The sequence below is a fragment of the Oncorhynchus keta genome, unplaced genomic scaffold (assembly GCF_023373465.1).
Source record: "Oncorhynchus keta strain PuntledgeMale-10-30-2019 unplaced genomic scaffold, Oket_V2 Un_contig_37_pilon_pilon, whole genome shotgun sequence".
NCBI classification, from domain to species: Eukaryota; Metazoa; Chordata; class Actinopteri; order Salmoniformes; family Salmonidae; genus Oncorhynchus; species Oncorhynchus keta.
This window is the reverse complement of record NW_026287438.1, coordinates 89,323-111,194: the sequence shown is the minus strand read 5'-3', so window position 1 is coordinate 111,194 and position 21,872 is coordinate 89,323. Positions and strand designations below refer to the sequence as shown.

Sequence of the window (21,872 nt, the reverse complement as noted above, 5' to 3'; positions counted from 1 at the left end):
ACAAGGCTCCAGACAGCCCACTCCCCCTGTCTCCCTCCCTGTCACCTCGTGATGCCACGGACTGTATTCCCTGTTCCCGCATCCTTGTCCCCCATATCCCTGACTTCATCCCCTGGGTCCAAGAGGGGCAGCCCCCTGCCACGGATCACATTTCACATCTGGACACTCTGCAACCATCACGGCCACACAGGCAAAGGAGACCTCCGGGTCGCTTCAGAGACTTTGTTTGTTCCCTGGGACGAGGGACTTTGTGGTGGGGGGGCTGTGTAGCGACCTGCGGGGTCCACCATGCCATTCAACCTGCTATCTGCCAATCGTGGGAATGCCTGGAATGTTCTGATGCTGATCCTGGTGGTTGGCAGAGGGGGGTTTGGCAGGGGAATGGAGCATTGGAAGTTAAGACCAGGTTTAGCCGTTGTTCTTTCTCTTATGTCTGGGCTTCACAAGAGAAGGTCACGGTTGATTTGTGGGGTATCCTTCATTTATTTTGCGTGGGCTACGGCTTAACAGTATCCTGTGTGAAGTTGGGTTAATAAACCGTCAATTCGCAAACTTAATCCTCTGTCTGGACAATTGTTCCTTTATGATCTAGTCTGGTCATTACAATATAATATGGCCGGAGTTCGAAGCTACCGGCGTTAGCTAAATTAGCTAGCAAATATCTGATTTAGTTTATGCTAAACACTGCTGATCCTGGTGCTTGATTAATGTTAGCTGCATTTTATAGCCAGTGATGAGAAACCGATCCTTCCACTGTAAACTAGCTAATAAACTTTACGATTCAGTAAAAAATGTCAAAGACAAAACCATTACCGTGTAAAGTTTCAAAATCTGTTTGCAGTGGAAAGGGAAGTTCCTTCAAACTGTGAAATCTGTTTGAAAGGAGAAGCTAGGGAAATTGGCTAGTAAAATTGCATATTAAAGAACCGTTAAATTAGCGTGCGTGGATGTATATTTAGCAGCTGTAGGCGTTAACTTGACGTGCGCAGGACCGCTTGCAGACGTTTATTTAGTACATGTTAAACCGCCTGCAAGCACATTTGCACGCCCTTCTTTGACGCGTGTAGGCGTTAATTTACCGCCTGGACCTGTTTACTTTACACACATAGCATTAGAGATCGCGTTTTGACCACGTGCTTTAAGACCAAAACGGTGTTCCACATTTTAACCTCACCGCTAATCTTATGCCTAACCCGAACCTTAAATTATGACCCAAAGGCCAATTTCTGTTCATGATTTTTACGATATAGCCATCCGGACTTTGTGGCTATGGTAACTAGTGGAAACAGGGATTTTCGTTCATTTTAGTCGAACATTTGCCCGTTCAATTTCAATCCAGTCCCTTGTCTTTACCCTGATATACAATCCTGCTAATCTATGGATTGGCTAATTGATGCTTCCTGCTATATCAAGTTCACCTGTCCAGTTGTTTTCGACAGGAGTAGGACTCAGGGTAGGACGAGAAGTAGCTAGGGAGCGAAGTGAAAAAACGTCCCGTGCCCGTGCGCATGTCAAAATCTAATGAAACTTCAGAAAAAGTCAACCCAATGCTTTCCACAGAAGCATGTCTATAAAAAATATAACTTAAATATATTTTCAAACTACATATACATGTTCCCCCTTCTCTAGAAAATACAATGACCATACACATATTTCAAATAGTAACTGAAAAGCCCTAAAAAGTCATAAAACAATGACATACACAAATGCTATGAGCCTGGAAGGTTTGCTAGAAGGCATTAATTACATTTCGCCTAAAATCTTGAAAAATATGTGAACTGAGTAGTGTCCACAATTCTTGGAAGGCAACTCGACTGTCAATATAATAAAAACAAGGAGATGGCTATTGAACAATTGTTTATTTTTATAGAGTAAAAACCTGTCTGCAGAGGGTCGGCCCACTTGAAGTACACCATGCTGTTCAACTGCCTTATTTAGAAACAATATCTGGCTTTATTATTCCAGAGGTCGGAAGAAGTAACTAATGTAATCAAAACTTTACAGCAATATGTACTGTTTGAAATCTCAAATTAGCTCTGGACCTTACACCGATGTGGTTATTGCAACTGCCCAGGCTCCTGTGTATAATCCTTATTCGGAGTCATTATTTTGTGTTTTATCACAAGGCAAGGCTGCTATATCCCCATACAAGCCATCCTGATCTCACAAGCTCACAGATCAGGATGATTCGTACGAGGCTAAGGCTGCCATACATTGCTCTGTATTATCAATCTGTACAACAATTCAGTCAAACTGCACATTTATGAACTACAGGATATATTGGCCTAGCTGCCCAACATTTATGTTCTAGATCAGGTTTATCTTGTAGTGTTTTCAAATAGTACAGCTTACATATTGTCATCATACTGTAGGTCAATTGAGAGAAAGATAAATGCACAACCCTCCTTCTAGCACTCCCAAACATACTGACAAAAAGTGAGAACAGCTGAAAGATCCATCCCCTTATCCACTGGTCTCAACATCCAGTTCACATCCCTTTATCTTATAAAAAGAAAATATCCCATTAAAAAAATCTGAATCGCCCCAAGAGGTATGATTTTATGGACAATCCTCCAAACTGCAAGTGCTGGAAAATAGACAGTGCTCAATAGACTTCCCCAAGCATGGGGAAAGGGACAAACATTGCAAGCTTAAAGCACCGATGCGGTTTATCACAAATGCTGGAATTGGATCACTAGGAATTCTTCGAGAAGCTTAGTAGATTGGTTTTAAGGCCTGGAGTAACTTCACTACTTTTCATCTAACTTCTTCCAACAAGTGAATTTGTTTCCTTCAACCTCATGTAAACTTAGCGGTTGGACTTAAAATAAATCTATGAATGTATACTCAAACCTAGTTGTGCACAATATTATCTCTGCTGGCTGAAGATTTTTCCCAAGTTATACAGCCCTTACTATCCCCAACATATTGTCACTCCAACAAATTGATGTTATTTTTTCAGGACAAGCTTACATTAGAATCACTTGTGTCCAAGGCTACTAATGTCAATACAGCTGGTGAATTATACTATTATTCACTGAAGTTACATTCGTGGGACTGAAAAACAAAAAACACCAGCATCTTTGTTTCGAGTTGAGCACACCAGATTGTTTTTTCAGGTGCAACACCATACAAGGGGCAAGCATGGAAATAGACCATCAGGCAAAGCAAGATTGTCTGCTAGAAAAATGTCAACATAAATCAGTAACACTGGTTGAATTGCAAATTGTTTTTAAACAAACAGAATAAGTAGCCCAATGCTCCCAGTTGTATTCCATACTGGGGACAAGATTAATCTGCTTACACAGCAGTCTAGGCCAGAAGCAGCCATCTTCTCTTGCAGGGCAAACATTTAGAGGTCAACAATGATTTAATACCATAGACACTTGTTAAGCGGCTGGTTAAAACATGGCAGTTATTTCATATTCAAGTGCTGGGGAGATGAAGGCTAGATAGACATTTCTAATGACTGATGCTCCAAGTTCAGCCATGATTGTTGCAGTAAAGCCTCCGTTGACGACATCGACTACACTAAAAAGAGCAATAGTCACCAACACTACAGTAAACAAAAAAATATGCCAGAGCAAATATGTGCAGCACACCCCATCACTGAATCACAAGGACTGCAGTCCTTCCCAACATGACCTGTAGTTCGTGACCAGCATTAACAGGTGTTGGGAACCACAGGGCATGCTTAGGGGTAGAGAAAACATCCCAAAAGCTCAATCAATTCATTCATATGCATTTCTAAAACCAGAAGTTAAGTGGCAACCACAAAATATCTTTGGGGCAGAAATAACAGCGTGATGCAGTAGAAATACATTCATTCAATAAGATAAAACAAATGATCCCGATTAGTGAAAACGCTCCAAAATGTTTTCAGGATGTCTGACCTACTCCGATCTTGTATAAATAGCTTAAAGGTCTGAACTGACTACCTTAATTAGAAAGCAGGATCTCTACAACAACAAAAGTGAGCCTATGATGTAAACCACTTATCTACTTGATGTACCCCAAGAACATTTACATTTTAGTCTTTTAGCAGGAACACTGAAACAATCGTTTCTAAGAAACTTGGCAAAGTACAGCAGAACGTCAAAACACAGGATAAACGGCTACTAAGAAATAGACTAGGAAAATATAAAAAACAAAAACTGTGACCCGACAGGCTATGTAGGATTTTAGTGCTCCTAAGGTACATTGCAGGATATATCCCCCAAAAATAAAGCTATTTTTCAGTGATCAAAGTACTCACAGTATCAGCGGGATTCTGCATACATCTTTACACAGCAGAACATTATCAAATACAATTTTAGTAAGAAAGGAACTCAAATAGATGCAAAAATACTGAATAATTCCACTGGAGTACAATATTTACACAAGTTCTTGTCCCTCTGATTACTGTATAATATCAAACAATGCTCAAATTCTCAAAAGCACATTATAATCCTTTGTTGTATTTTTGGGAGAAGAAAATGAAATTGGTAAAGAAACCGCATTCACACCCGTTGAAATCAAGCAGTCAACCCCAGTGCTGGTGGGAAATTTACAGAGTATGTCGTCAATCTTTTTGACAAATATTTCTGGACCATGAAGGGCTACAATTCTTGGTGGATCAATCTCTCTGGTGCACTACGCGGCCACTTTGTTATCCTTCTGGAATAAAGCAAAACATGTTTAGACTTGAACACGCATCCAGCCTTTAATAATATCGAGACAGTCTTGCATCATATTGAACTTTACTTGCATTATAAGTGTGATGTTGGATTGTCCTGTCCTTTGTTGCGAGTGTGTGCTTATGTACATTTAACTTTGGAATAATAAAATCTAAAATCACCAATATTTTTACATATGTTGTAAGGAATAATTTACCCTGTATTCATACTCAACGAACTCCCGGCCACCTCTGCTGCTTCCTCTGAATCCTCCCCTGAAGCCGGGTGGGGCCCCGCGGGGGGGTCCAAAGGAACCTCTGCTCATGGCACGCCCTCTGCCCCCACGGAAGCCCACGCCGCCACGACTTCCTCTGAAGCCTCCTCGGCCTCGGTTGTGCCTCAGTGGAATGCCAAAGGTCTCCGAATTCATCCTCCTCTCCTCAGCCCAAGTCTGCCTTCTTGGGAATCCTGAACCGCCAGATCGCTCAGCTGCTTTCCTGGAAATACAAAATGAGACCTTTAAAGACTAACCTAACCGACATGCTTTGGATTTCAATTAGTATGAGACACTATCAATACCACAAAGCACAAATAAAAATAGAAAAATTGTTTAAGAGAGCAAAAGGGACATGCCTTGTATCATCAGAAGAGATGTTATCAAAGAAGGACTTAGTCTTGTCGTAGTAAACATTGGCCACCACAGGTTCCTCTTCCTCAGCATTGCCTTCACTGTTCTGGGTCTCCACTCCAGAATCTGCCTTCTCATCTCCATTAAGAGCCTTCTCTGGTTTATCAGGCTTGTCATCTATGTTAGACAATTAAAAAAGGGTTACAACATTTCTTCATAAACTTGGATTAAGAGGATAAAAAGAGTACACAAATGTACAAGTTCCAATTCAACAGTGGCAGCCTGGGAATTTAGGTAGGAACCCAGGCTAGGCCATGACATTACTGCTGCATGGAACATGCTAGAATAATTACAAATAGTACCTTTCAGTTTGAGTTTGCTCTGAAACTCTTTTTCAATCTCCTCCTTGTTGAATTGAGCGTTGGCAGTCTCAAAGTCAAAGTCTTGATCAAACTTCATGGGACCGTCCCTGTGTGGGTTGAAACGGCCTCTTCCACGGTGACCACCTCCACGACCACGGCGCTGAGGGGGAGGACCACCGGCTGGGAAGACAAGACAGCAGAGTCAGACAAACAATAGCAAAGCAACCTTTAAATTATATTTAGTTTGAATGCGTATAAATCTTATTTTGACAGAAAAACATGGGCACATTAACACTAGTAAGCCAGTGTACAACAGAAGCTAGGGGGAGAGCTTAAAACAGGTTAACAAGTACACTGGTATTTCATGAGAACCAACTCACCACATTGACGGTGATTCCGGTTGTCGCCACCACCTTGCTCGGAATCTGTTCTGTGTATTTTCTGAACCTCAGGGCCTAAAAAAAGCACAAAATAAGAAGACCAAACTCGCAATTATTTTGGCATATCAGTCAAGAGCAACAATATTCTAAACTAGAAAGCCATATGGCCAGGTTCTTTACTTCGAGAGATGGAACAATTGCTTGATTGCCTAAACAGGCAATGTAGACTAGTCTGTGTGACAGCAGTGTATTGTGGACATTCAGGCCAAGCCTGGCTACAGCCTCCCCTGCCAGCCTCACCCCTCCTCTGTTCCAGGATGTCTGGAGGCTTCTGGTTGCCCAGGGTAGTGATGGGCCTGGCTGATGGGCCAGCTGGGCTCCTTTGTCCCACTGGTGCAGGTGCAGCAGGGGCAGTGGTGGGGGACGTCTGCACTGCCTGCTCCATGGAAGGGCTCTTCCTCAGTGTGTCTAGCTGGGGACTGGTGCGACCTGGAGGACAAGGCAGGGGTTAGCCCAAGATGTACTGTTTACCTCTTGGGGCTAGAGGGCAGTATTTTTACATCCGGATGAAAAGCATGCCCAGAGTAAACTGCCTGCTACTAAGGCCCAGAACCTAGGATATGCATATTATTAGTAGAGTTGGATAGAAAACACTGAAGTTTCTAAAACTGTTTGAATGATGTCTGAGTATAGCAGAAACCTGAGAAAAATCCAACCAGGAAGTGGTAAATCTGAGGTTTGTAGGTTTTCAAGTGATTGCCTATCCAATATCCAGTGTAAATGGGGTCAGATTGCACTTACTAAGGCTTCCAGTAGATGTTAACAGTCTTTAGAAAGTTGTTTCAGGCCTCTATTGTGAAAGGCGAGAGAATAAGACCACTCCGAGTAAGTGGCTCAGCTGAAAGCCATGAGTTGTTTATCACGCGTGGCGTGAGCTCCGTTCCCTGTCTAACGACAATGGAATTGTCCGGTTGGAATATTATTGAAGATTTATGATAAAAACATCCTAAAGATTGATTATATACATCGTTTGACATGTTTCTGCAAACTTTAATGGAACCTTTTTGACTTTGTCTAGACTTAGTGCCCGCGCTTTGTGCATTTGTGAACTAAACGCGAACAAAGAGGAGGTATTTATCAAACATTTATTGTGGAACTGGGATTCCTGGTAGTGCATTCTGGTGAAGATCAAAGGTAAGTGAATATTTATAACGCTATTTCTGACTTTTGTTGACTCCACAACTTGGCGGGTGTATGTATGGCTTGTTTTGGCAGCTGAGCGCTGTACTCAAGATTATCTCATGGTGTGCTTTCGCCGTAAACACTTTTTTGAAATCTGACACAGCAGTTGCATTAAGGAGAAGTTTATCTTCAAGGAGCCAACTGTTACCTCTTTAAGCTTCAAGGACATTATATGATATATTTAAAAGGTAGACTGGCTCTGGCAGCCAACACAGCCAAATAAGCAATATAAAAATATATATATATTATTTTACCCCCTTTTCTCCCCAATTATTCGATCTTGGTTCATCGCTGAAGCTCCCCAATGGGCTCGGGAGAGGCGAAGTCATGCGTCCACCGAAACACCACCTAACCGCGCTCCTTAACACCTGCCAGCTTAACCCGGAAGCCAACCGTACCAATGTGTCAACCTCCCCTGTTGGAAACCCGCATGGGTGGTGAGCCTGCAGGCACCTGGCCCACCACAAAGAGTCGCTAGAGTGCAATGAGTCAAGTAAAGCCCCACTGGCCAAACCCATCCCCTAACCCGGATGACGCTGGGTCAATTACGAGTGGTCCTATCGGACTCCCGACCACGGCCGGTTGTGGCACATATGAAGCTGGGACTGTAGTAACACCTCTAGCACTCATGCAGTGCCTTAGACCTCTGCTCCACTCAGGAGCCACAGATACTCAATTCAAACATGAAATTGATTATAAATTGCAATACGGTTCTGGAAACAAATCCCTTTACTTTCAAAATTATTTCACAACTGCAAAATATACACTTCCTGTACACTTTTAACCAGCTTTATCACAGTTGAAGCAAACAGTATTTTTCAGTGTCACAGGTGTTTGGAGTATGCTAGATAGCTCATTAGCACAGGTAGTGCCTCTGTCTTCCATAAACACACGCTGTAACATGGAGATATGGCCATGTGGGAACACTAACCCAATAAAAAAGGTGTATCACTTGAACATTTTCTTTCATTATTATTTCTCACTGATATTAAAGATAAGACCATTATGCCTCCAAAACCAAGTGACATGTTACTGTTCAGACCGAGCGCTGGGATTCTTAACACAACTCCCCCCATATAGAAGACACCTTAGTCCAATTACTTGTGTAATGCACTGGAACAGAGTCATGATCAAAGGCAGGTTGTGTGATTATAATAATGCAAGTGCAGTTCTCCACTGATGTTAACTGCAAGCAAGATACTGCAGAACATAAAATTGCATGATATTGAGAGGTAGATATGCTAAAGAAAAAAGTACTAGCTCCAACAGCATTGCATTACACACTGACAATACAAGAGCTTTCAAGATCATTCTTCATTTCAGACATCTCAGAGATGATAGAATGGCGAATCAACAAGATGAATGTACAAACCTCCACCGACAACTCCAAACTGCTGGGACACCAGGGGGCTGGGGTTAAACTGGCTGTAAGGGGGGACAGGAGCCCTGCCGCTAAAGGGTGCATATGAGCCCACAGACTGGAATGATGGGGGTGGAGCATTGGTGGATCCAATAGAGGACTGGGGAAAACAAAATGTTAGACAACCATATACAGAACTATTAAATATGTAAACAGCAAATAAACTTGCCAATGAATCATTGACTAGATCAATGTCCTGCTTACTTGGACAATGGCAGGGTCCTGAGGCAAGGAGCTGGTGGCTTTTGGTGGCTCGCAAACAGTCAGGTCCTTTATGTCACTCCCTCTGAAGATTATGTACTCGAAGACTTCATCCCGTGGTGGAATTGGCCTGTCAGTAGGGCGGTCCTCAGTGCCAAATGAGCGGACTGTTTGGATAAACAAATGCAGAGACAAATTACATTGATTGCCTGCCAGATCATCCACCATTCATTGTACAGTCTAGTATTGACAAAATGAAACGCCGTGCAGGACGTAAACAAAGAACGCAAGTGAGCGCATGCACATACCAGTGCAAACAGGCAGCTAGCTAGATGCCACTGGAGGAACAACAATAGAACGGTCGCTAGTTAGCTAACTTGCACTTTCTAGCCACCAAATTAAGGTCAACATCGTTAGCATTTTATCTAGCCGATTTCCCGTCCACATTAACCGCTAACGTTTACTATCTAATCGTGAAGTGCTAAACCGGTCAACTAAGCAATGCACCAACAAAGCATGAATGAAACATGCCAGAGCGTTTGCAGTGAAACGGGCTAGTTAAATTAGCTCTGCTAACTTAAACTAGCCTGCCACACGCATGATTACGCATTCGACAAAGCTAGCTACTAGCTATGCTAACTAGCATTGTGAACAATTTGAGTGACAGACTAAATGCCTGCACCTCATTGCTAGTTTAAAAAACGGTGTTTTCAATTGATCGACTTATTTGATTGCAAGGTATACGTTTTAGCTTACCTTTGGCGAGGGCAACAGTCGAATTTTCGGTGTCAATTGTGTATAAAATTCCCTCATAGCGAATCTCGGCCTTCGAGATTAGGCTAATTTTACTCCCGATGTAGGGTGTCCCTCCACTCATACCGTCTTCCTTTTTATTTGAGTGTGGGAAATAAATATATATCTTCCAAAAGTATATGGAAAGTAGCTCGCTACGTTATTTAGTCCTGTTTGCACACTTCTAACAAAGATTATTGCTCGTTCGTTCTTCCACCAATTTGCTAGCACAACGACATGGCCGTTTTCTTATGACGCATTGCCTCACCGCAAAGAATGGTGGGAAATCGTCTCTGTCAACCGTAGATATCGCGAGTTTTCACGGGATCATTGCTACCTTTCAAAGATCTGAGGTTAGTTTTGTGTTTCTCTCCCTTCTGAATAATTTCTGCGATTGGGAGAGGGCAAACTGATCCTAGATCTGAGACTGCCAACTACAGTTTATGTAAATTTTCAATCGCTGCCACTGGATACCTTATCTCGCCCACCCCGTATGCATACATAAAAAGACAACGTTTGTTTAATTAAGCAGTTTCCACACGTGTATCATGTATTTTAATGTAATCTGCAATAAATGCAAGGGTGCAGTTGCAATCTGCTTCATCTAACAAAATGTCCTTCCAGCAATTCTAACAAACCAGCAGCCAGCCAGCCACAGCTAGCCGAAGCAACAAACCTTGATAGGTGAAATTAGGTGAAGGTGAAATTATTTGGTGCGGAAACTACTAAGTATTTCCAGTCGTGTCTGTGGCAAGTGTCAAAATAAAATCTTTATGACAAATAAAATATGTCCTAGGGACCATATGCTACTCTCCCAGACTAAAGCCTATTTTCATTGCCATAATAAAATGTGAGGTTTCTGAGTTTCTGTGAGAACTCCCACTTTATTACGTGCTGAAATGTAACATGCTAAACAATTTTTGTTTAGTAATACATTTATTAATCAATGAAATTTGGAAAAAAAACAACCATAAATATTGGCTCTTTGACGTCAGATTAATTCCCACAATGCCTAGTAACACGCATGCGCATTTCACTAATTTACACTTTTTTTTTTAGACAGCGATCTATGATCAAAGATGGCGAGCACCTCCGACCCACTGGAAGATATGTTATTTTCTGAGGTGGATGAAAAAGCTGTGAACGATTTAGTGGGCTCTTTGGAGTCACAACTTGTTGGACAAAGCAGCCCTGCACATACTCAGTCGGAAAACAGAGGTGCTGGGTCTACATGCACTGCAAACCATCACTTAGGGAAAACGCTACCAGCCCAAGTGGGTACTACACTAGTACAGCAGCAACAAGGACAACATAAAGCTGGGATGCACCAGGAGATAAACTCTAAAGAAATTAGCTTAGAGAAAACTGTCACATCTTCTTCGCTGAGTTCTATTCCGTCCTTTGAGGAAGCTTCCACCACTTCAGGGACTGGAGTAAACGCTACCAAGAGCGGTTTGCAATCACATGGAACATCATCTATCACAACACTACCTGCATTTGGTGGTGTAGCAACTTCTCCGCTTGTCAACAGCATCAACAGCACTACCACCAGCCGAGGTTCCGCTCTGGCTTCAGGTCAGACATCAACAGACATTGTCGATCATCCAAGAAAACGTATAACTGCATCGTTACGGAGTGCATCCGCGGGAATACAGAGTTTGAACGGTACCAGAGGAGCGCTAACGTCAAGGAATAATCCCCCTGCGGCGGGAACTGCTGCGTTGATTAGCAGTGCAAGTGCAGCAAACTCAAGTCGGACCGTTGACGTTACATCTTGTGTAAATACGACGAATTTCACTTTGTCTAACTCCAGAATTTCTTCAACTCAATCAGCGATTCCCCTGGATAAGGGGACTCCTACTATTGCTTTGCAAAGACTACCAAGTCACATTGTAGCGAGCATCGCGCATAATGGAAATGGCACTACCGTCTCGGCCTTGGTTAAACAGGGCGCGATAGGACCGATCACTTCTGCAGCAGCTTCGCAAGTGAACCACAAAAAAGAGGGTTCTGAAGCGAAGTCGGACGCTCCCGTACAGTCCAAAATAGTAATGTCCAGTCCGTTAGGTGTTGTCAATTCCGTAATAAACTCTGTTTCCTCTCCCTCTGCCGTTTCCAACATAGCAGCGGCGACTACTGCAAGTCATGTCATAGCAAAGCCTGCTGTCAATGTTGTTGGACAAACAACAACTGTTGGAATGGTAAGGTCACCGGCTGTGACCACAGCTACACAGCCTCTGCTTCGACCGGGAGTCCCAGCAGCTCAAAGGACTGTAGCCCCCCAGCTGATTGTCAGACCCCCCCAACAACCACAGACGACCATTCAACTGCCTCCTGGGTTTACCATCCCACCCGGTAAGGTGTTAGAAGGATGAATTGCTCTTCTCTTCAAATCAGAGCGGGGAAATCTGCTCATATCAAAACAATGAAACTGGGCAGGTCTTTTTGAGAGTCCTGTGCTTTGTCATTACATCAATTGTGTACTTTAATGTAAATCATTACCTGGACATGTGATGTGTTCCTTCATTTCCCTGTTCACTTCCTGAAGATTCCCAAAGATGCAGCAGATTCTGAATGTGCTTTGGGCAAAGTAGCATTCATTTGATAAAACACCTGTCAATACAGATTACATCTGTAAATTCTATACAGATTAAAGGAGAACTCGTTTTTACAACAAAATCTCTATTTCTGATGTAAATGTCATCTTATAGAAGGGTCCAGACACCTTTTGTGTGATTTCACATGTTTTTGAGAAACTTGCCCCAAACAGCAAATCTCTTCTCCTCGTTGTGTAGTATAGGGGCCCTGAAAAAACACGAACAAAGGCTCCAAAAACAAATGCTTCCCTTTTTGTCAGTATAGTGATGCAGGTCTTTTAGATATTTTACATATGAAATTGTGCCATTCCGAACTTTGTCCGCAACATTATAGACACTTTGTTGTGGCTTCGAGCGATACATTTCTGTCCATTTTACAGGTAACCGCCAAAATAAAGGAAACACTTGAGTAAATGATGGATACAAAGTGTACTGAAAGCATGGGTTCTTACACACAGGAAGTTCCAGGCCCTTGTAGAATCTATGCCAAGGCACATTGAAGCTGTTCTTGCTTCTCGTGGTGTCCCAACGTGCTATTAAAATGCTTTATGTTGGTGTTTCCTTTATTTTGGCAGATACCTGTAGGGGCAGGCTACATGGAGAATGGAACAGCTGGATAGAGGAAACAGCTCGAGTTGTGCAAAAGGGAATATAACATTGCGGATAAAGTTTGGAATGACAATTTGTGTACAACATCTAAAGAACTGCGTCACTATACTGAGAGCTTTGTTTTTTTCTTCTAAGAGGACGTATTTGCTTGTTTCTGGAGCCTTTGTTCGTGCTTGTTCGGGGGCCCCGTATTACACAAAACAGATGAGAAAGTGATTTGTTGTTGGCTGTAAGTTTCTCAAACATGTGAAATCACAAAAAAAAGTTGTTTGTACCCTACAACATCCAATTTCCATTTAAAAATAAGATATGGTTGTAAAAACAAAAAAAAAACATATCCTTTACATCTGTATTGATTTTAGGTTAATTCTGTATAATGTTGTAGAAATATCTGAAATTGAATAAAGTTATTACATGATTCATGACACCCACTATCAACGCAACACAAAGATCACAACCAAGACTGCATGTGAGCAAGATGTTCGCTGCTCAGTTGGTATGGTGACAAAAATGCCTACTGGTATACTGAATATAATATACAGTATATTTCAATGGCATTGACAATATGACAGAACACAGTACAGAATGGCATGCATCATTCCAGTTCTAAGAAAGTTCCACGCATCTGTTTGATATCACCCAATCAAATGATTTTTCTGACATCACAAGCATGCACATACAATGGGGCAAAAAAGTATTTAGTCAGCCACCAATTGTGCAAGTTCTCCCACTTAAAAAGATGAGAGATGCCTGAACGTTTCATCATACTTCAACTATGACCGACAAAATGAGGAAAGAAAATCCAGAAAATCACATTGTAGGATTTTTAATGAATTTATTTGCAAATTATGGTGGAAAATAAGTATTTGGTCAATAACAAAAGTTTACCCTCAATACTTTGTTATATACCCTTTGTTGGCAATGACAGAGGTCAAACGTTTTCTCTTAAGTCTTCACAAGGTTTTCAAATCAAATCAAATTTTATTTGTCACATACACATGGTTAGCAGATGTTAATGCGAGTGTAGCGAAATGCTTGTGCTTCTAGTTCCGACAATGCAGTGATAACCAACAAGTAATCTAACTAACAATTCCAAAACTACTGTCTTATACACAGTGTAAGGGGATAAAGAATATGTACATAAGGATATATGACTGAGTGATGGTACAGAGCAGCATACAGTAGATGGTATCGAGTACAGTATATACATATGAGATGAGTATGTAGACAAAGTAAACAAAGTGGCATAGTTAAAGTGGCTAGTGATACATGTATTACATAAGGATGCAGTCGATGATGTAGAGTACAGTATATACGTATGCATATGAGATGAATAATGTAGGGTAAGTAACATTATATAAGGTAGCATTGTTTAAAGTGGCTAGTGATATATTTACATCATTTCCCATCAATTCCCATTATTAAAGTGGCTGGAGTTGGGTCAGTATCAATGACAGTGTGTTGGCAGCAGCCACTCAATGTTAGTGGTGGCTGTTTAACAGTCTGATGGCCTTGAGATAGAAGCTGTTTTTCAGTCTCTCGGTCCCAGCTTTGATGCACCTGTACTGACCTCGCCTTCTGGATGATAGCGGGGTGAACAGGCAGTGGTTCGGGTGGTTGATGTCCTTGATGATCTTTATGGCCTTCCTGTAACACCGGGTGGTGTAGGTGTCCTGGAGGGCAGGTAGTTTGCCCCCGGTGATGCGTTGTGCAGACCTCACTACCCTCTGGAGAGCCTTACGGTTGAGGGCGGAGCAGTTGCCGTACCAGGCGGTGGTGATACAGCCCGCCAGGATGCTCTCGATTGTGCATCTGTAGAAGTTTGTGAGTGCTTTTGGTGACAAGCTGAATTTCTTCAGCCTCCTGAGGTTGAAGAGGCGCTGCTGCGCCTTCTTCACGACGCTGTCAGTGTGAGTGGACCAATTCAGTTTGTCTGTGATGTGTATGCCGAGGAACTTAAAACTTGCTACCCTCTCCACTACTGTTCCATCGATGTGGATAGGGGGGTGTTCCCTCTGCTGTTTCCTGAAGTCCACAATCATCTCCTTAGTTTTGTTGACGTTGAGTGTGAGGTTATTTTCCTGACACCACACTCCGAGGGCCCTCACCTCCTCCCTGTAGGCCGTCTCGTCGTTGTTGGTAATCAAGCCTACCACTGTTGTGTCGTCCGCAAACTTGATGATTGAGTTGGAGGCATGCGTGGCCACGCAGTCGTGGGTGAACAGGGAGTACAGGAGAGGGCTCAGAACGCACCCTTGTGGGGCCCCCGTGTTGAGGTTCAGCGGGGAGGAGATGTTCTTGCCTACCCTCACCACCTGGGGGCGGCCCGTCAGGAAGTCCAGTACCCAGTTGCACAGGGCGGGGTCGAGACCCAGGGTCTCGAGCTTGATGACGAGCTTGGAGGGTACTATGGTGTTGAATGCCGAGCTGTAGTCGATGAACAGCATTCTCACATAGGTATTCCTCTTGTCCAGGTGGGTTAGGGCAGTGTGCAGTGTGGTTGAGATTGCATCATCTGTGGAACTATTTGGGCGGTAAGCAAATTGGAGTGGGTCTAGGGTGTCAGGTAGGGTGGAGGTGATATGGTCCTTGACTAGTCTCTCAAAGCACTTCATGATGACGGAAGTGAGTGCTACGGGGCGGTAGTCGTTTAGCTCAGTTACCTTAGCTTTCTTGGGAACAGGAACAATGGTGGCCCTCTTGAAGCATGTGGGAACAGCAGACTGGTATAGGGATTGATTGAATATGTCCGTAAACACACCGTCCAGCTGGTCTGCGCATGCTCTGAGGGCGCGGCTAGGGATGCCGTCTGGGCCTGCAGCCTTGCGAGGGTTAACACGTTTAAATGTCTTACTCACCTCGGCTGCAGTGAAGGAGAGAAAAAGTTATTTAGTCTGCCTGGGAGCAAGACATCCTGGTCCGTGACTGGGCTGGGTTTCTTCTTGTAGTCCGTGATTGACTGTAGACCCTGCCACATGCCTCTTGTGTCTGAGCCATTGAATTGAGATTCCACTTTGTCTCTGTACTGACGCTTAGCTTGTTTAATAGCCTTGCGGAGGGAATAGCTGCACTGTTTGTATTCGGTCATGTTGCCAGACACCTTGCCCTGATTAAAAGCAGTGGTTCGCGCTTTCAGTTTCACGCGAATGCTGCCATCAATCCACGGTTTCTGATTAGGGAATGTTTTTATCGTTGCTATGGGAACACACTGTTGCTGGTATTTTGGCCCATTCCTCCATGCAGATCTCCTCTAGAGCAGTGATGTTTTGGGGCTGTTGCTGGGCAACACAGACTTTCAACTCCCTCCAAAGATTTTCTATGGGGTTGAGATCTGGAGACTGGCTAGGCCACTCCAGGACATTGAAATGCTTCTTACAAAGCCGCTCCTTCGTTGCCGGGGCAGTGTGTTTGGGATCATTGTCATGCTGAAAGACCCTGCCACGTTTCATCTTCACTGCCCTTGCTGATGGAAGGAGGTTTTCACTCAAAATCTCACGATACATGGCCCCATTCATTCTTTCTTTTACACGGATCAGTCATCCTGGTCCCTTTGCAGAAAAACATCCCCAAAGCATGATGTTTCCACCCCCATGCTTCACAGTAGGTATGGTGTTCTTTGGATGCAACTCAGCATTCTTTGTCCTCCAAACACGACGAGTTGAGTTTTCCCAAAAAGTTATATTTTGATTTGATCTGACCATATGACATTCTCCCACTCTTCTTCTGGATCATCCAAATGCTCTCTAGCAAACTTCAGACGGGCCTGGACATGTACTGGCTTAAGCAGGGGGACACGCCTAGCACTGCAGGATTTGAGTCCCTGGCAGCGTAGTGTGTTACTGATGGTAGGCTTTGTTACTTTGGTCCAAGCTCTCTGCAGGTCATTCACTAGGTCCCCCCGTGTGGTTCTGGGATTTTTGCTCACCGTTCTTGTGATCATTTTGACCCCACGGGGTGAGATCTTGCGTGGAGCCCCAGATCGAGGGAGATTATCAGTGGTCTTGTATGTCTTCCATTTCCTAATAATTGCTTCCACAGTTGATTTCTTCAAACCAAGCTGCTTACCTATTGCAGATTCAGTCTTCCCAGCCTGGTGCAAGTCTACAATTTTGTTTCTGGTGTCCTTTGACAGCTCTTTTGTCTTGGCCATAGTGGAGTTTGGAGTGTGACTGTTTGAGGTTGTGGACAGGTGTCTTTTATACTGATAACAAGTTCAAACAGGTGCCATTAATACAGGTAACGAGTGGAGGACAGAGGAGCCTCTTAAAGAACAAGTTACAGGTCTGTGAGAGCCAGAAATCTTGCTTGTTTGTAGGTGACCAAATACTTATTTTCCACCATAATTTACAAATAAATTCATTAAAAATCCTACAATGTGATTTTCTGGATTTGTTTTCCTCATTTTGTCTGTCATAGTTGAAAAGTACCTATGATGAAAATTACAGGCCTCCCTCATCTTTTTAAGTGGGAGAACTTGCACAATTGGTGGCTGACTAAATACTTTTTTGCCCCACTGTATTTTGCCAATGGGCAAGTTTAATGTAATGGCAGGACATAAAAAACACCAGACATGATCTCCTCTATTGGTATTCATCTCTCAAAGTTGTTACAATGAGCTGCATGAGGCACGTGAAAGAGCAACTCAAGTTCTTCAAGAAAAAATATCACTGTGTTTGCCCAGCAGATGGATAGGCCTACTCATGCATTTTGTATGCACTCATTATTTTTTATATTTTTTTAATTTCACCTTTATTTAACCAGGTAGGCCAGTTGAGAACAAGTTCTCATTTACAACTGCGACCTGGCCAAGATAAAGCAAAGCAGTGCGATAAAAACAACACAGAGTTACACATAAACAAATATGCAGTCAATAACACAAAATAAAATACAAATAGAAAAGTTTATGTACAATAATTACAATTTAGCATTAATACTGTAGTGATAGATGTGCAGATGATGAATGTGCAAGTAGAGATTCTTGGGTGCAAAAGAACAAGAGGGTAAGTAATAATATGGGTGTGCTATTTACAGATTGGCTGTGTACAGGTACAGTGATCGGTAAGCTGCTCAAACAGCTGATGCTTAAAGTTAGGGAGGGAGATATAAGACTCCAGCTTCAGAGATTTTTGCAATTCGTTCCAGTCATTGGCAACAGAGACCTGGAAGGAAAGACGGCCAAAGGAAGTGTTGGCTTTGGGGATGACCAGTGCAATATACCTGCCGGAGTGTGTGCTATGGGTGGGTGTTGCTATGGGGGCTTTACCTAGCAAACACTTATAGATGGCCTGGAGCCAGTGGGTTTGGCGATGGATACGTAGTGAGCGCCAGCCAATAAGAGCATACAGGTCGCAGTGGTGGGTAGTATTTGGGGCTTTTGGTGATAAAACGGATGGCACTGTGATAGACTACATCCAGTTTGCTGAGTAGAGTGTTGGGGGCTATTTTGTAAATGACATCGCCGAAGTCAAGGATTGGTAGGATGGTCATTTTTACGAGGATATGTTTGGCGGCATGAGTGAAGGAGGCTTTGTTGCGAAATAGGAAGCCAATTCTAGATTTAATTTTGGATTGGAGATTCTTAATGTGAGTCTGGAAGGATAGTTTACAGTCTAGCCAGACACCTAGGTATTTGTAGTTGTCCACATATTCTAGGTCAGAACCGTCCAGAGTAGTGATGCTAGTCGGGTGGGAGGGTGTGGGCAGCAATCGGTTGAAGAGCATGCACTTAGTTTTACTAGCATTTAAAAACAGTTTAAAGCAGTGGATCAGAGAATCACCAGCAGCAAGAGTGACATCATTGATATATACAGAGAAAGGAGTCGGCCCGAGAATTGAACCCTGTGGCACCCCCATAGAGACTGCCAGAGGTCCGGACAACAGGCCCTCCGATTTGACACACTGAACTCTATCTGAGAAGTAGTTGGTGAATGAGGTGAGGCAGTCATTTGAGAAGCCAAGGCTATTGAGTCTGCCAATAAGAATGAGGTGATTGACACCTCGAAAGCCTTGGCCAGGTCAAAAGCCTTGGCCAGGTCGATGAAGACGGCTGCACAGTACTGTCTTTTATCGATGGTGGTTATGATATCGTTTAGAACCTTGAGCGTGGCTGAGGTGCACCCATGACCAGCTCGGAAACCAGATTGCCTAGTGGAGAAGGTACGGTGGGATTCGAAATGGTCGGTGATCTGTTTATTAACTTGGCTTAAAAACTTTGACTCAGTCGAGAATGCTGCTCAAAAACTTTGACTCAGTAGAGAATAAGAATAGGGACTATTAAAAAAATATGAAAATGATCGACACTGACAATACTGATCACTTATCGCAGGCATTTTGCTGATTTTGTTCATTACTATAAGTAGCCTATATTAGAGAAATGTGAAGTTTGAAATGAAATAAGTTTACTAATATGGGTGATTGTTACTGGGACAATTGATGGCTACAACCATCAAACTAGTAGTAGTTTAGAGGATGATTTAAAAAAAAACTGACACACATTAATATTATTAACTTATAGGTTTATTTATCGTTATTGCATCAATTCAGGCAATTTATTGCAATATTGATTTTTGTCCATATCGCCCAGCTCTAGTGGAGATTAGACTTGCCACTGTCATATAATGCTCTCAAAGTTACACATTTTAAAATAAACAAATAGCAGGATATGCATACCTCTGATATGATATATTCTGATTTGCAGAATAATTTTAACCTCAGTTCAATGGAGAAGAGAAGTTTCATGGAGTGCAGGGAACTCCTGGCCCAGAGCACATCACTGTCTGGCAATTCATGAGTTTATGAGCATTTCTCAACCGCTAGACCATATTGCATCTCATCTCACCAATACATGCCTGAAGACAATCCACTGTGAGTGCTGCATATGTGCTCAGCGTGGCACATGATTAGGTCTCCATGTGTTTGCAAGCGCTAAATGAACAGTGAATGAATCCATGCAAAGACCGGAATGGAATTGATGGAACGGGTTCAAACACATCAACCAAATGGAAACCACATGTTTGACGCCATTCCATTTATTCAATTCTAGACATTACAATGAGCCTGTCCTCTTTTAGCTCCTCCCACCAGCCTTCTCTGATGTACAGGCTTCATTATTTTCACTCTGTCAATTAGGTTAGTATTGTGGAGTAACTACAATGTTGTTTGTTCATCCTCAGTTTTCTGCTATCACAGCCATTCAACTTTTACTGTTTTAACGTCTGCTTTGGCCTCATGGTGAAATCCCTGAGCAGTTTCCTTCCTCTCCATTAACTCAGTTAGGAAGGACGCCTGTATCTTTGTGACTGGGTGTATTGATACACCATCCAAAGTGTAGTTAATAACTTCACCATGCTCAAAGGGATATTCAATGTCTGCTTTTTAAAAATCTTTACACATCTACCAATAGGTGCCCTTCTTTGCGAGGCATTGGAAAAACTCCCAGGTCTTTGTTGAATCTGTGTTTGAAATGCACTGCTTGACTGAGGGAATTTACAGATAATTGTATGCATGGGTACAGAGATGAGGTAATCATAAAACATCATGTTAAACACTATTATTGAACACAGAGTGAGTCCATGCAACTTATTATGTGACTTCTTAAGCACATTTTTACTCCAGAATTTATTTAGGCTTGCTATAACAAAGGGGTTGAATACTTATTGACTCAATAAATTTCAGCATTTAATTTTTAATTCATTTGTAACATTTAGAAAAACATAATTCCACTTTGAAATTATTGGGTATTGCTTGTAGGCCAGTAACAAAATATCTACATTGAATCTACTGTATTTTAAATTCAGGACCCCAGGACTGAGTTTGGGGAACCCTGCCTTAGAGGAATTTGATGTGAAAGGATCTGATGTGATTGGGCAAAAGACCAATTAGTGGAAAGCATTTCAGAATTGAGCTTCCTGTGTAAACGCAGCCAGAGAGTCAGGACATCTGTTTAACATCCCATCCAAAATTCTGCACCCTACACAGGGCAATGTCCCAAATCACTGCCTTGGGGCATTGGGATATTTTTAAGACCAGAGGAAAGAGTGCCTCTTACTGGCCCTCCAACACTATCTGGTATCCCATCCAGGGACTGACCAGGACCAACCCTGCTTAGCTTCAGAGGCAAACCAGCAGGGAGATGCAGGCTGGTATGTTGCAGTTTCAGTTGTTCCTCCGCAGAGATCTACACATTTTAAGTCACATAGGGCCTACTTGTGTCTGGACATTACTCTTATAGCATACACATTAGCCAACCCAAAATGTTCAGTGATTAAAGTAGCTTTTGTGTGTTAGTGAAAACATTGTAATATAATATAGTTACATTTTCTCAGAGTCTGAGTTAATCTAGAGGAGGCTTATGGAAATCTGTTTGAGGCATTTATGTTCAGTAACAGATACACTGTGTAATAAAAGCTCTATCATTTCTCATTCTATTTGATGCTGATGTAAATGGAATGTACTGCTCTCATGGGCAGATTGCACATCGCATTAGGAAATCAGAATGAACATCAGAATTGATTCTACTGTTTCATCAATCCAACGTGATCTCCTTGTCACTGGTCTCCTTGTCACTTTCTAGAGTCACTATGTGACTGTAATAAGTGCATTTCATTGACAGCCAGCCCAGGTGCCTTTTATGTCAGTGTAATGACTTTGACTGAATATATTGTGTGTGATTGCTCTGTCTGCACTCTAGGAATGGTGTTAGTGCGCACTGAGATGGGTCAGCTGGTGATGGTCCCACAGCAGGCCCTTGCCCAGGCACAGGCCCAAGCCCAGGCCCAGGCCCAGGCCCAGGCCCAGAACAACATCTCCCCCCGAACTGCCACCCCCACTGCAGGGGCCACCTTCAGAGCAACTACCCTACAGGTAAGAGTTACTACCCCACTGTCACTACCACAGTGTAACATGCCCTTAGTTGTTCAGTGAATCAGTTACACAGAGGGATATATTAATTCAAAAAGATGGATTTAGTTCATTACATTGAAAAAAA

General features: G+C 42.7%; 2 protein-coding genes across 3 annotated transcripts in view; one reads left to right on the top strand and one right to left on the bottom strand.

Annotated features, from left to right (window-relative positions):
• Positions 1-1,844: 1,844 nt before the first annotated feature.
• On the bottom strand, positions 1,845-9,954 carry LOC118381008 (protein LSM14 homolog A-like). 2 transcript variants are annotated; one of them, XM_035767974.2, is made up of 9 exons: positions 9,645-9,954; positions 8,892-9,055; positions 8,640-8,787; positions 6,326-6,514; positions 6,026-6,100; positions 5,646-5,825; positions 5,289-5,460; positions 4,873-5,152; positions 1,845-4,656 (listed from the first exon to the last, which is right to left on the bottom strand). In XM_035767974.2, exons 1-9 carry the CDS (start codon positions 9,763-9,765, stop codon positions 4,633-4,635), a joined length of 1,353 nt encoding a protein of 450 aa, XP_035623867.1. In that variant the 5' UTR covers positions 9,766-9,954; the 3' UTR covers positions 1,845-4,632. The 2 variants fall into 2 exon arrangements, with proteins under 2 accessions (XP_035623867.1, XP_035623868.1); XM_035767975.2 differs by having other exon boundaries at positions 1,845-4,653.
• Positions 9,955-10,667: 713 nt separating this feature from the next.
• The window catches only part of LOC118381007 (transcription initiation factor TFIID subunit 4-like), a 72,703-nt gene continuing 61,498 nt past the window's right edge, over positions 10,668-21,872 (top strand). Inside the window, exons 1-2 of the mRNA XM_052508651.1 lie at positions 10,668-12,035; positions 21,576-21,748. Coding sequence (XP_052364611.1) covers positions 10,760-12,035; positions 21,576-21,748 — 1,449 coding nt within the window. The 5' untranslated portion in view covers positions 10,668-10,759. The remainder of the gene's footprint in view (positions 12,036-21,575; positions 21,749-21,872) is intronic.